The sequence below is a fragment of the Apteryx rowi genome, unplaced genomic scaffold (genome assembly GCF_003343035.1).
Source record: "Apteryx rowi isolate R43461 unplaced genomic scaffold, aptRow1 scaffold_1014, whole genome shotgun sequence".
Taxonomy (NCBI): domain Eukaryota; kingdom Metazoa; phylum Chordata; class Aves; order Apterygiformes; family Apterygidae; genus Apteryx; species Apteryx rowi.
The window spans coordinates 100,730-115,472 of record NW_020447214.1 but is presented as its reverse complement, the minus strand read 5'-3'; the positions used below and the strand labels follow the sequence as shown (position 1 = coordinate 115,472).

At 47.7% G+C, this 14,743-nt stretch overlaps 1 protein-coding gene across 9 annotated transcripts in view; it reads right to left on the bottom strand.

Moving 5' to 3' along the window:
* Window positions 1-14,646, bottom strand: part of NLRC5 (NLR family CARD domain containing 5) — a 56,692-nt gene extending 42,046 nt beyond the window's left edge. For 3 of the 9 annotated variants that reach the window (XM_026064186.1, XM_026064196.1, XM_026064205.1), the window contains exons 1-7: window positions 14,481-14,641; window positions 13,525-13,717; window positions 13,035-13,202; window positions 9,172-9,362; window positions 8,294-8,594; window positions 4,938-5,000; window positions 1,699-1,764 (exon numbers count right to left, since the gene is read on the bottom strand). In XM_026064186.1, coding sequence (XP_025919971.1) covers window positions 1,699-1,764; window positions 4,938-5,000; window positions 8,294-8,594; window positions 9,172-9,177 — 436 coding nt within the window. In that variant the 5' untranslated portion in view covers window positions 9,178-9,362; window positions 13,035-13,202; window positions 13,525-13,717; window positions 14,481-14,641. Of the gene's footprint in view, window positions 1-1,698; window positions 1,765-4,937; window positions 5,001-8,293; window positions 8,595-9,171; window positions 9,363-13,034; window positions 13,203-13,524; window positions 13,718-14,480 lie in introns of all 9 variants that reach the window. The other 6 variants (XR_003253251.1, XM_026064154.1, XM_026064214.1 and 3 more) reach the window with 5 other exon arrangements.
* Between the last annotated feature and the right edge of the window lie 97 nt (window positions 14,647-14,743).

The window sequence follows — 14,743 nt, the reverse complement described above, 5'->3', positions numbered from 1 at the left end:
CGCCCCCAAGATCTATTTCCAGGGCTACATACTTCTTTTTGATGCTTTTATGCACATTTCTCCATGTGCATTTGAAACAACACTCCAAGCCAATCACTTGGCCCTGGGAATAGCCAAGCAACAGCACAGCAGTACATCTAGCCAAATAGTCATGCAACAATAAATTAACAATCAAACCAGCAGACTCCATTCACAACATGTAACCAGCTGTGCTTGTATGTACAAACACGTGTTGCTGTTCTCCAGAGTAGCAACTTTTCCTCCTTCTGCTTCAGCTGAGCCCAGTATCAGGTTTCCCTCACATCCAGTGTAAGAATAAGACAGATGCTCCTCGTAGAGGAAATCACCGGCTGAGGTTCCCTGGGCTGCACTGTGCAAGGGGTAACACTGGACACAGGGACAGAGGTTACAGCAGCCTCTCTACCTTCAAAATCTGTGGGTCCCTTACAAGCACCAGGGAAGGTGAGAAAGTTCCCCAGCGGGAGCTGTCTTTGCAATATGAGGAGGCTCAGCCACTCTTCTGTGCTGAACTGAGCCAGAGCAATGCACTGATCAAGGCAAGATGTTCACCACCAACATCCTGCTGACGTGGATTACTTTTGCTACAGACAATACTGCACAGTGCTTTGATAAGCAGGCTGCCAGGACCCAGTCATGGCCTGATAAGGCTGGCTAGCTGGTAACAGTGGGAATCTAAGATCCCTCAAGAGGGAAGAATCTGTCCCTGATGATATCAGCATCTCTTTGTTAGGGAGAGAGCAATGTTGATAATGAAAGGTGTTCAGCACCTTCTGACAAACCCTGTTCTCATTGCTTTTAAGTTTGCTGAGTTTTAACATCATCAGATAAGACAGCGCCTCCTGGGAGCACCTCCTCAAGGAGAAGTTTCCTGCTTGTAAACTTCTGGTCAAAAGCACTCAAGTCTTTCCTCAGGGAGAAACACTTTCATTTTTGTACTTTGAAGCCAAGGCTTGAAATATGGCTCCAGCCCAGGCCTACGAGGGCTGACCAGGGTTTTTCCCCCAAAGGCTTCTCCTGGCAGCTGCTAGCTTTGCCATCCTCCCTGTGTTTCCCCACCAGTGGCATGAGGCAGAGCAGGGCTCTGGGGGGGAGAGAAGCTAAAAGCAGAAGTAGAAAAGGGTAAAGAGGGGCAAATGAGGAAAGAAATGATGCTAACACCAGTGTCACACAGCCCTCAGGCCTGTGCAGGCCACTCCATCTTTCCTGAAATTACTCTGACATGACTTTATCATCACTCACCTATTTGCTTATTTCTTTATTCTAGGGGTGAGCTTAAATCATCCTCATGAGTTTTTACTGTGCTAGAGAAACTCTGGAGCCTTTAATGAGTTTTAAATTGTCAGTATGTCTCCTGACTTGGTTTAAAAAAGTACTTAAATACAGGGATAACCAATAGCTGGTTGCTTTACAGACATATCCTGCTTCAAGGGAGTTCTTAGCCTATGCCATCTACATCCTTTTTCCTCAGGTGGGATTTAGTGTATCTCTGCGGGGTCCCATTGCCCTTATATTTTATAATCTGTCGCATTAAGAGTTTATGCAGCCACAAAACAAAAGTTTTGTTTGAGAAGAACAAAAGAAGGGGGTTTATTTCTTGGGTGTTTTTGGAAAGAAGTTGAAGAGGTCCTTCCTCAGAGGGGAGCACACCACTGCTCTGCTTCTGGAACATCTGCATACCTAGTCGCTGCTGTTTAGCATCTTTATCACTCATAGAGCTGGTGCAATGGCGGCGACGATCAAAACCTGAAAATAGAAAAGTACAAACATGTCAAAGCAGCACTTTGAATGTCACCTTATTAGAGCTCAGTGGGGTGCTGAAAAAAGGCAAAATGGAAGAGACACAACTACTTGCAGATCTAGGCTGAGTTTACAGAATTGTTTTTGCAGTTGTGGAGTTCCCATCCTCGGAGATATTCAAAACCCGTCTGGATGCAGTCCTGGGCAACCTGCTCTAGCTGACCCTGCTTGAGCAGGGGGGTTGAACCAGATGATCTCCAGAGGTCCCTTCCAACCTCAACCACTCTGTGATTCTATAACTGAAGTAAAAGCAGAGGTGCATCCAAGTATAGAAAGTCAGCCTGGGCTGGTCCTCAAGAGGCCAATCCATTTCCTTGTCCAAACCAGAGTACACTAGAGCTCTCACAAGTGACAGAGGTGTCTAGGCTGTTTTAAAGACCTTCAGTAATAGAGGCCCCTCAACTACTCCAGGCAATTCATTCCAACACTTCAGTTTATACAGTGTTTCCTAGTAGATAACGTCAGACTTGCCTGGCATAGTATGAGCCATTAGTTTCTTGTTCTATCTACTATGGACATAGGCCCTCTAAGTTAGACATTCTTAGTAGTGATGGAGATCCACCACCTCCCTGGGACAAATAACCAGCTATGAGGATTCAACACTTATCTAATACCGGAGTATGACTTTGATTGTGCTTCACAGAGCAGTTAGTTAATATCCAAATTTTATCACTCTCAGCCAGCAACATCTGGGACATCAGAAACAGGCAAGCTGCTGGTGGAAGCCTGGCTTTGAAAATTTTTGCAGGAAACAATGTGAGTTTTCAAAAGCATGTTTTGCACGAGATGTGTTGGATTTAGCAAATGATGCTCAGATCCTTTTGCTCAATCCCCCCATTTGTTGAGGAGCATAGTGCTAAGCAGTGCCAGAACCTTAGCCAAAAGGTACCATAACAGCCTTATATAAAGCATCCTTGGAACTGACCCTACTGGCAGCACAGCTGCTGGAAGGCAAAAAAAAAAGAGGTATAAGCAATTCCCAGTTCTGGGGAGGATACCAAAGTAGAAAGAGCAGTAAAGGCTGCAGGCAGCCTAGTCAAAGGATTTATATTGTGAGCATTCGTAAAGCAAAGGAGAGTGTGCAGGGAGTACATACTCTTGAGCATGTGCACGCTTTTGAAAGCGCACGCTTTTGAGCATGTGAAAGAAGCCTGACAGACTTGAGACGAAGATACACCAAAGAGCTGTACCCTGTATCACAGCTACATGCTGTAGCAAAGCCCACAGCCCAGGTTCTTTGAACTGCTCGCCACTCCTCCTCAGGATTTAAGCCTACCCAAAGCAGGATAAGCCCATGTGATGGACCTGAAAGAGAGCAGCAACAGGAAGGACCAATGACCAGACATATCCTCACTCCACAGAAAGTTTCCTTGTGAGCAAAGCTAACTGTCAGATCAGCCTCCAAAAGCTCAGCTGGCCAGAAAGCACATGGCAAAGGCACTATAAATACTGCAACCTCACTGGTGAGTCTGCTCATAAGCTGGGCTCTGGATCTGCCTTGCTTTGAATACCAAAGTGCACAGGAAATGCTTTGTTACCCTGAGGGAACAGGGCAGTGACCAGTTATTTTTGGAGAACTCATGACACACGAGATACTGTATTTGCACTGCTGGGACTGAGACACAGCCTCCGAGTGACCACCAGAGGCAAAAGTGTCTCTGCGACCACAGGAACGGGTGGAATGGCAAATGGTTGGTTGGGAGCTGAGATTTAAAAAGGGGAACGCCAGCAGACATGGGCAAGGCAGGGGCAGGTGGGATGCGGCTGAAAGCCTCCCTCTCCCTGGCCAGGAGCATGAAGTGATTGATGCACGCACATGGGTTATAAGCTATTGAGGGCACAGGCAAATCTCATCAAGAACCACAGCCAGCTCAGCAAGAGGTTCAAGCTGCTATCAGTGCAAGTGCCTAAGCCAGTCTCCAGATTCGCACAGCAGGAATGGGAGCTCTCCCAGCAAAACCAAGAGCAGTTTTTCCTTCAGATAACTCATTTCTTAGCAAGGCACAGGCCAGCACCAAAGCCACGCTCTGCCACCAACATTAAGCACCTCTACAGGACCCAAGGCCTGCACTGTGCTCCCTGCGCCGTTGGGGTCCCCAGCTCGGGAAGGGAGTCTGCAAGACTCCTCAGGGCTGCAGCCTGCAGAATACAAGGGCTCATTCCCAGCTGCTTTGCTTTCCTCCAATACACGTTCCAGGGGGATGCAAACTGAGGGCAGCTTTCTGTGCAGACGTGTATCAGTGGATAATCTGGATTCTTTTTGCTGCTATCACCACCATTTATCCACTCAGAAAGCTGCAAGTCAGTCATCTCCTTTCTATCTCTTTCCCCTGTGAGACTGTTCATACGGGCAGGGCACCAGGGCTGGTGTTTCATTTCTAGAAACCGAATACCAGATGACTGAAAAGACAACTCAGAATTTTATTTAGCAGCCTCCAGTCCTTCCAGTAACTGTTACATGAGCGCCAAGAGACATTGCTCAGTGGTGACACATAATCTTGAGTATTTTCACTTTTCACCAAAGGCTTTTGACTGACTTTCAGGTTTGATGCCAATGCAAAGTGCATGGGGAAGTGGAGGGTGACCTAACAAATCCCTCATCTCCTGACCTGCACTGAGTGGGAAGGCCTCAGCCCTGAAACAAGCCCTAGAAATACCACTACCCATTCTTTTAAACTCTCACTCTGACATCTCTAAAACAGTTTCTCCTGGATCAACTGTAAATTTGTCTGTCTGCTCTTTCTTTAAAAGTCAAACCAGCATCCTCCACCTACCAATGAGTCAACCACACCAAAGGCACAAAACAGGGAGGTGTTGCAGAGAAACTGGGTGATTCCCTTGCCTAGAGAAACAAAAGTGAATGAGCTCCTTAGCAAAGTTAGGGCCAACAGGGCTTTTCTGAAATGCAGGGAGAGGAAATGAAACAAGGAAGTTTCACCTGGAAAGCATGGAGAACAGAAAAAAATCAAAACTGAAGTTGCAGTGACTTTCTCCCCCAACTTTTCCAGCGTTGTGGTCCATATGTCACAATATATGGGATATTTGTAGCCCTGCCCAGCCCTTGGGGAGAGCAGATAAATTCCAGGAGTAGAGCACCCCAGAGCCCATCCCAGCCTTACCTCTTGGCACACGCGTCCACTCACTCAAACCTGCGCGTGCTTCTTGCTTCTGGCTTAAATTACCTAAAAGGGTTGAATCGGAAATGAAATATGGTTATTGCCAGTATCCTGCTCTTGAAATCTGTGGTGCTGCTGGCCAGGCAAAAGCAAAGGGCAAGCAGCTCACAACACATACAGTGGTACGAAGCAAATGTCAGTAGAAAGGCTGAGGCAACGCAGCCAAGTTTCAGGCTCCCCACCTAATCCTCTCCTTTCAGCTTGCCCTGAAATAGAGTTACCCTCTGCTTTCAGGTGAGGAGTGAAACACATCTCATTCAAACTCAGAGTGTGAGCAGCTTTAGCTGATCGAAAACCACACTGCAGCCAAAAGGGGAAATCCCTACTCTGCCCTGTTCCCGCATCGAGATGTTTTTGTGATGAAACCCTCGGTAGCATTAGTTGGCAGGCCAGCCAGGGACCTCCTCTGACTTGCTGCACGGCTGTACAAGGAGAAGAATTGAAGCAGGGAGGCTCAAGCTGCCAGGAAACCCCACCTAGCATACCCATCTTCACAGACTATGTCCAAAAAACTTCAGAGAGCGGTCCAGCTCAGACCAAACTGAAGTCAGGATACCGACAGGACCGTTTTGTTCAGATAAGCTCCTCTCTGAAAACATCCCTCTCCAAAATCAGATGGGAAGCCTTCGTACACGGGTTACTTTCATTGGCATTTCCAGCATTCCCCAGCTGGGAACACAGCTGGGGAACTTCAGCATCAGCACAAAGCAACCAAGAACAAGGCTCCAAATGGGCATGTGCACTGTGCCATGGCCACACACAAAATCCATTCAATGGTTTGAATACCTCGACCCTTGCTCTATGTGTCATGTAAAGCAGAGTAAGCCAGTTCTGCTGCTGAAAGACTTGGTCCTGCTGTTTCTCCACTGCCCGTCTCAAGCCCTACTCTCATCCCTTGGTGTCAGCACGCATGTTCATGCAGCCATTCAACAAACTAAGTCGCAGAACTGATCCGTGTCATAACTGCTGCTCAGATTGGTTTTAACCTGAATCAGTTCTCCAGCCTGGTTCATCATGTGGCCTCACAAACTCTTTTCTCTAGGAGTAACTTTATGAAATGGTTACAGCAATCTAATGGGTACCTGCTGCTGCAGGGAGCCACGTGGTGTCATTGCACACTCCCTCATCTCAGCTGCAGGCACCCACCACCTCCTACACCACCTTTGACGCTCACTGACCCTGCACGAGCCAGTTTCGGCAGCTAAGCTGGCTGAGAACTATTTGCTTGTGTTTGCAGGTCTAGTTCCCTGCTGGTCTGGCAGACCCACCTGAAGACAAACCTGGGGATCTGGCAAAACCTGAAGGGCAGTTGCACACTTTGCTACTGTAACGGGTGGTCCTGTGTCCCCCTGCCAAGCACCAAGACCCACCCAATCCCTTGGGACAGCCCTTGCATTCACACAGCTATGCAGGGAGTCAGAATGAACTGAAAATTACCCCTAGACCAAAACCAAAAGCAATTCATCTTCAGCAGGACGAGTGACACTAACCTGTTAGATAGCACACCACACTAAAACCAGGATAAGCCAACCCCGAAGCCTTAAAAAACCTTTCCTTTTATGATATGTCAGTGCATTAAAAGGCTAAAATCTGTTTCAGCTCCAGTCCCGACAGAAAGCCCACCTCAATCCTTGCTCCCTTCCTGCTGATTGTCTAATTTTCCCCCCTCTTAATTCTGCAAAAGTAACTGCTGCTGCAGTTGGTTAGTAAGGCTGCATCAGCCTGACTGATGCAAATCACAAGTTACTGCAGAAAGAGTGTTAAAGATCATATTGTTAGGAAGAGTTCATGATGTCAGACTTCCTGCTAAGCAGGATGTTGACAGAAAAGAAGCAATAAATAGATGAAGTAAAACAGTAAGGGATAAACTGTAGCTGATGCCGTAGACTTTAATGAAGGAGAGCATGTGTGCACACTTTGTGTACAGTCTACAATGTAATATTCACTGTAGTGACCAGAGTTTCTATGGATCAGATGATCCTTTCATCAGCCAGCGAAGCCACTGCTTACAGGTGCAAACTAGAGCTATGGAGAAGTGGTTTTCCTGCCATGTGAGAATTTTAAGACTTTTATATTTCTTCCCTTCTTGGATCATGAAAATAAAAAATAGCAATTAAAAAAAAAACATGGAACAAGAAGATATCTTTTTCTTCTTCAAAGAAGTCTATCAAAACATTTCATCTCAGCTTTATTGGAAAGGGGGTGCAAAATTTTTAGTCTGTTTTTGTTTTTTTAATTTTTTTTACCTTAACTTACACTTCTAAGCCAAAAATTCTCCTTCCAGGAAAAAATAACCATGACAAATTTCAGCTGTTTCAAAACCTTTCTTCAAGAAGTCTGGAAGAGAACATTTGGAAAAATAACTTTCTGACCAAGAAATATGGATTGAAGCTAAATTATCTGATTAAGAAAATATTGCCATCAAAAAACTCCTGAGCTACTCTAGCATCAATGCTTTATGTCTTACTGCTGCTGTGACATGCTCCACTCTCCCAAAAAGCAGCCAGGAATCCCTACAGCACAGCACACCTTCTTCCTCGTATTTCAAATACACCTAATTACCACCTTGAAAACAGCATTTTCTGCCTGGGCAAAAAGACTTTGCTTTCAGGGACATTTCCAATTTGGGAATCTAGATGATATGACCATTCAAGTTCCCATAGGGTCCACAGAAACCCTCCATCCTTAAATCAGGCCAACTGTTCTTGAAAGAGTGACCACAGGCCTCCCTTCTCCACAGGTTACTAGCACCTGGCAGGATCAGGACGCAGAGGAGTGAACCCAAAGGGATTCCCCTGGACTTCTCTCCTGCCCAAATACCTATTTGTAAAAGCTCACTCCACTGCTGGCCCACTGCAACTGGCAGAAGAGTATTCAAAGCGAGGTGGTGCTGGCAGTGACGTGAGTAATGTGCCCAATGTGCCAAGAAAGTGCCCAACAATGCCAGCAGGGCATCGCCGTGCTGAAAAAGCACATCTGAACCTATGAACTGTCGTTATTTAGGGGCAATAACTCTTCTTGGAGGGACTGATCTTATTCCAAAGAATATGAGGAAAGATGGGCAGGGTGAGCCAGAAAGAAAGTCAGACTACGTTTTATCTAGTGGCTTGGGCTAGCTCATAGCTGCCTAGACACCATGGAGTGGAAAATCACATCTCACCAATGAGGGCACGAGGCACTGAATGAGTAGGCAAGAGCATTAGTGGCACTGCTGCCTAAACTGGTTTGTTGGCTACAGAGGGCCAATGCACTGGCTGTTGTTGGAGATGGTCAGAGGAAGCTGGCCCAGTCTCTATTACCTTCTCCTGCACAGCTCATGAGCAGTATCTCCAGATCCAGGGGGAGGTCACACTCCATGCAGAGGTACTGTACAAACTGTTTCCAGGTGGCAGGGCCAGCCTTCTCCAGCAGGTCAAGGAGCACTGAGACCTTCTCTTTGTGGTCAGTGATGCCATCCAAGCCACTGAGGGTCACCCCTGGGAGGAAGCGCTGAGAGGTCGTGAGCAGCCAGTCAGGACGGTGACCGAGGAACTCCACTAGCTGGGGGCGAGCACTTGCTATGGCTGTCTTCAGGTTTAGATCATCCATCTGAAAAGGGGGCTAGGGGGGTGAAACCAGAGAGGGTAGCAGTGGGCGTAGGAGCAAGAGGTGTTCATCCACACAACCCTGCTACCAAGCACCGAGCATAGCCCTTGATGACTATCTGTTTTTCTATGCTTTGATCCACCCAGAACCACTTATTTGCCTTACTCTCCCACTACGCAGTGGCAAAATCCTGGCCTGGATATTGTGGCGCAGCGACTGTAGTGTTTGCCTGCACAGTGCTCGATACACTGATACCGCAAGGGAAAGAGCAAACACCAAAAGTCCATTCTCTGTGGAATCAGCCAAGAAGCCACCATATTGATGGCTACATCGATACAATGGCCAGCTACAAACTGTAACATCTCAGGCATCTTTCACATGCAGCAGGACCTCCGCAGAGGCTTGGGACTCAAAGGGCAAGATACTTCCCTGCACAAAAGGCTCAGGCAGCTGTTCTTGCCATTCATTTTGCCTGGATGAGCAATACATTTCTGCTTTGGTGACAATGTGACAATGGTGACATCCTTCACTTCCCATGCCAGTTCCCCCTCCACTTCCCCTTCTTTCCCACAGCACATTCATGTTTTCCTACCTGCATCGTTGTGTGGTCAGTCTCCCTTTGGTTGTTCTACGTGCAATCCAGCAGCATATTCAAACGCAATGGTGGCTTCCTCTCCATACCCTACCAACAGACCGATCTGCTATTGGCACAGTTTCACCATGGAGTGGCACCCTAATGCATGTTGTGTGTCTGTACGCAGAAGCCTCGCTCTGTGTGAACGCCTAGGAGAAATAACAACAGAGCAGGATGTAGACATGAAGGGCACATGCAATTACACAGGTCACAGATCTAGAAGCTCTGCCTTTGATCCTGGGAAAAGCTGTGGAGCTTTTTCATCTCCACAGGTTGCAACCTCAACTCAAACCAGCAGTGATCACAAAGTCTGGACATCTGAGGATCTACTACTGATCTGATACAAATGAGGGACTCAGTCTTGTCCTCTGAGATGCAAGTGAAGAAAATGAGCTTTACAGGAACACTAGAAAGGAATCGCAATTTTTCTGATGTCACTGCCTGACTTGAGCTGCTCTTCCATGTCAACCTGCTGCTCTTAGCAGAAGTCAAACACAGAAGAAGATAAAGCAGCTTGCTCAACTCAGGCAGTAAGACCAGAAAAATTGTGGAAAGCTAATCACGTGAGGCTGCTCAGGTCTCGTGAAAGAATTTCAGGTGCACGGAACTGACAAATAGAGCTGAGATGGCACTTTGGGGAGAGAGCCCAGGAGCACTGGTTTCTCTGACAATGATTACCATCCTGCACACCTCCAAATGTCCTGCAGCAGGACCCTGGCACAAGCTAAGCCAGCATCAGGTCCATGCCACTGTGCTATCCTCAGCAGCCTGCTGCCTATGCCAGGGTCTAAAGCCAGCTCTGACTAAAGCTACCACCATCACCACCACTTTTGCAGAAAAGCAGAGAAACAGAAACCACAGGGAGCAGCCTCCGTGTTACTCCCTCCCCATCAAATTCCTGTCTTGCATCTAAAGGAGATGGTCCCTGCAGGTCCAAGACTGCTGTGTGTTAATGTTTTTGGTGTGGGGAAAATTCCCACAGTTGCTTTAATACCTTCTGGGTTGGGGCAGGGAGGCTCTCGTGCTCATCCAAGCCAGCTCAGGCACAGAAAGCTATAGTGCGGCACTGTCCAAACTAACAGGCTGTGCTGAGAAGCAGGGCACATTCGCCAGGGTCTCACGCTAATATGGCATCACGCAGACAGTCCCTCACACAGAGATTTCCGCACCTCTAGCAAGATCCGGAGAGCATGCGTTGGCAAGGTGGTGCAGAAACCACTCTGTGCAATCCAGGATGAGGGTGGGTAGCAAAAGGGAGTGAGAACAAAACAAAATAGAGTGAGTCTGCAGCCTGCGGTGTAGCCTAAGAATGCAGAGCAAAATTCAGGGTGGTTCAGAGAAACCCCAGGTCCGCAGGCTCCGGCCCTCCCTCATTGCCTCTCCTGGACATCACAGGAGCAAGGTTTGACCTTCTCAATAGGAGATGCTGCTGATGAGGGATTCCTGATGCGCTCTCAGGTTTCATGACTCCAAGGGATGCTCTGATTCAAAGATGTCCAGCTTCAAGTTGCTAGTATGGCTTAGCATCAAGCTTTGGCTCTCTCTAGCTATTCAACCATAGTAACTCCCTAGGACAAATGATTTATCTTTGCCTTCTACCCTGTACATGCAAAAAGCAAACAGGTCTGAGGTAACAGCCCTGCAACCAAAGACCGGTTCATCCCAGGAAGTCTGAGTTTACATGGGTGTGCGAAGGAGTGGGGACGGGGCAGTGACGAACCTAGTTCAGCATGAGAGCAAAAAGCTGGTATCGCTGTTGAGTGGAAGTATCCTGTTGGGAGGAAGAGTTTCCTCATCTAACCAGGCTTGCACACTCAGTGCTATCCTCCTTCGACTGTCCTTTCTTGAGCAGTCCTTCTCAACCCAACAACAACAGTGCCCCCACCACCGCAGGGGTGGAGTGATGAGGAAGCCCTTCCACATAGCTCACATCCTCTAGTATTCAACCCTCACTCCGCAGACATGTTCTCTTCTGCACCAACTCATTCAGGTAGCGACATTAAAAGTAAACCAGAGGCCTTCAGGCTTTTGCCGCCTTCTTGACCCGGCCAAGGAGGGAGGTGGGAGATTTATGTGGAGCTCAGGGAGGAACCAAGCAGAAGTAGAAGACAGAAAGATGATCTGATAGAAAGAGCCAAGACTTTCCTATCACAACAGAGACAACTCCTAATTCATCTGAGAGTTACCCTCATGTTGGAGGGACCTCACAGCACAACCATGCCACTCACAGGGGCGCAGAGCATGGGGAGAAGGTCATCTCTCCCACGTCCCCGTTGGGCACAGCACACACCCAGCAGCTGAAGACAGAACAAAGAGCAGGAGCCAGGATGGAGCGCTGGAGGTAAAACTGCTCGAGACGTTTGTCCGACTCAAGTCAAAGAAGACTTCTTTTCCCCCATAATCCAGCACAGCTCCCTGCCATCTCCGCACTGCACCTCTTCAAACAACCTCATATGTAACTCAGACAGCGCTGAGTTAATGTAGCAACAGGATGTGACCTGATTCAGTGCAGCAGCAGGGGACTGGTTGGGAAGGATCTAGCTGATCTCTTCTGTTCCTGACTTCCAGAAACCAAGCAGATTCCTGATAAGACCAAAGCTGATGATATTGTAAATTCTTTTACTAATCTCTGACTCTGACGGTCAAAACCATGCCACAAGTTGACTATTATACAATATCACTGTATACTGTTATCATATAGTATCACTGCAGAAGAAGACTGTATCCAGATTCCCATTCTAGGTCAAGCTTTCAGGATGTGTAACATAAAAAGTGAGTCAGCTCTGAGATCCGTCAAAATGTGGGTCAAAACCCCAATTTTTAAAAATCCACTAATGGCACTCATTCGGTATTCTAATAAAAACAACAACAACAAAATCCTGGTGAAATGATAAGAAAATTGGGCTTAACCACAGTCAATGTTCTCCTCATACCTTTTCTGTGATGCCAAAAATGGAAACTCTGAACCTTATTGGAAAGGATGCTGTGTGTTTTCCTTTCAAAATATTTTATGGCATGAAATGTTTTATGAAATGAAATTCATTTTATACTATAAATTATACAAACAAAGACTGCTAGTAGGAACACACACACAAAAGACTTAAAGGAAACAATGTTTCAATTAACTGGAAACTTTTAACACTTCCCTTGTAAACTTTCAAATTTAAGTTGCCATTCAAAACAAACTGCAAAATATCAGAACTTCTTGCACAACAAACTTCAATTCCCAACTTTTAGAGACTCTCTCATTTTACTTCTTATCCAGCTGAAAAACAGAGATCACTGTAGACAGCAGTGGCCTGACTTTATTCCCCTGATGACTGAGAACTAGCTGTGTAACAGGAACATATTAAAAAATAATAATAATAAAAAAAAGACCTTAATGTCACCAAACACTGAAAGCCATTCAGCCAAAGAGCAGACTAACACGAACGAATAGTGAAAGAATCATATTCAAGAAGAAAACAACAGTAAAAAGTTAGTTTGAAGTGTAGGCACTACTGCACAGCTCCTGTATTAATACAGCTTTACTAAATAAGCAGACACAACACCAGAAACAGTGGGCAGCAACCTACAGTAAAATGCCAGGAGTTACCTCTCGGCTCAGAATGAGGCACAAAAGCCTGCTGAGAAGAGCCAGAAACCCTCCGAGCCCTGTCCCAGTCCTTCAAATGCACCGGCAGAAAAAAAAAAAAAATCAACCACAATGGAAAAATGGCATTCACACCATTCCCGGCCATGAAAATTAAAACCGAAACGTGAAGCTCCCTGTTGCAAATCTATCACCCGCTTGCTTGCTCTGAGAAGCATATGCTACTTACCAAGGGGAGGAAAAGCCTCCAAAGAGAGCACCACCGAAAAAGGGGGTCGCAGAACAAAAGAGTTGGAGGTATGATGTCCACGGCCTTGATTTCACCACGGATTACACAACACTACTCCCCCAGATAACTACAGGTTTTCAGCGCCTTTTGTGACTTGGTGAGCAAGGACTGTGAAAATGAAACTAAAAATAGGTAGGAATTCCCCAACCTTAACTCTTCTGATCCTTGATAAAAACAGTCAGATCAGCCAAAATGCCCCCCAAAAAGCAACAGAAGAGTGTTATTCTAAAAAAAAAAAAAAAAAAAAAAAAAAGCTGGATAATAATTTAGATAAGCATTGGAGCACTGGTCCAAATTAGGGGATTTGGGGGTGAACAGTCTCAGTGGAGTAGATTCCTGCTTGCCTTTGGTTAAGGCTCTCGCAGGGGAAATACTGCTATCTATATGCACAGGTCTGATGATCCTCGGGGAAGGGAAAGTATTTATTTACCATTTCTGTTGAGCTGTTATGAGCTTTTCACCGCAGGATAGAAAGAGGTCCCCACTTCCCACGAATTAGCCACCCTGCCCAAAAGCCGATGCAGTCCACGGCAGGGTCCTGGACGAGGCAAGGCAGCACATAACACTGTTTCAAAGTTCATTTACTGGAATAAAAATAACCAGACTCAGCAATACCCATATTCCTGGGAGGAAAAAAAAAAAAAAAAAAAAAAAAAAAAGCTTGTTCTTGCAATCTTTTCTAGAGCACAGTGGCAAGAGGGAAGGAGGCTGTGGCTGCCCGGGAAGCGGAGGGCCGGAGGCGACCGGGTGCCCTGCCAAGGCAGCGAGGAGGAGCTGGGGAGGCCGAAGGTCCCATTTCACCATCTCTACCGTCGCACCATGCCTGCCGCGCCAAGCCTCCGGCTGGCGGTTCAACCGGAGCAAAGTTTGCTCTGGGCCACCAAGACAAAGCGGTGAGGCCAGGGGAGATGCACCCGTTGCAGGCAAAGTGGCAGCTACACGCCCAAAAAACCCGAGCGTCGCACCGTTTGGTTGACCGATATGTCGCTCTGGCTTGTGAAAGCCACTACGCTTTTGTCTTTCCCCCCCCCCCCCCCTTTCTGCAGGGTTAAAATAACTGGTTTTAGCAGTTTTGGAATGAACAATTTCCTGCCCGCTTTTCTCGCAGCAACGTCCTCCTCAGACCAGAAGCTCGGCCGAAAGGGGCTGAACGCACCCGAAAGCAAAAGCGACTTCCAACGAGGCTCTTGGTTTTATACGTCGCCACCGGAAAGCTGAGGGTCCGGCGAGGCCACTGAAGCCCCGTATCAGCCGGACACGGAGCCCGGGAAGCGCCCCCCACGTTACCTGCACAGGACGCCCCAAGCTGCGGGATGAACCCCATTTACTCAGACGCCCCTTCTCTTTAAGGGACTCGGGGGGACGAGGGAATAAGAGGGGACGCACCTGCTCCAGCCCGCCGCCATGCCGTAGGCCCCGTGTTTGGGACCCGCTGGAAACGCAGCTGCCTCCAGCTGCGGGCAGGGCGGAAGCCGGTGGCCGGACGCTGCCTGACGTGGCGTCACCGCCACCATCGCCACCGCAGGTCCCGCTCGGCGCCGGCTCCTCGGCCGTCGGCGGGGGAACGGCGAGGCCGAGGGGGGCGCGACGCCTCGACCCTCGCGCCCGGCCCCGCACGCGCGACGCGCCCTGAGGCGGGAGGGAGCCGC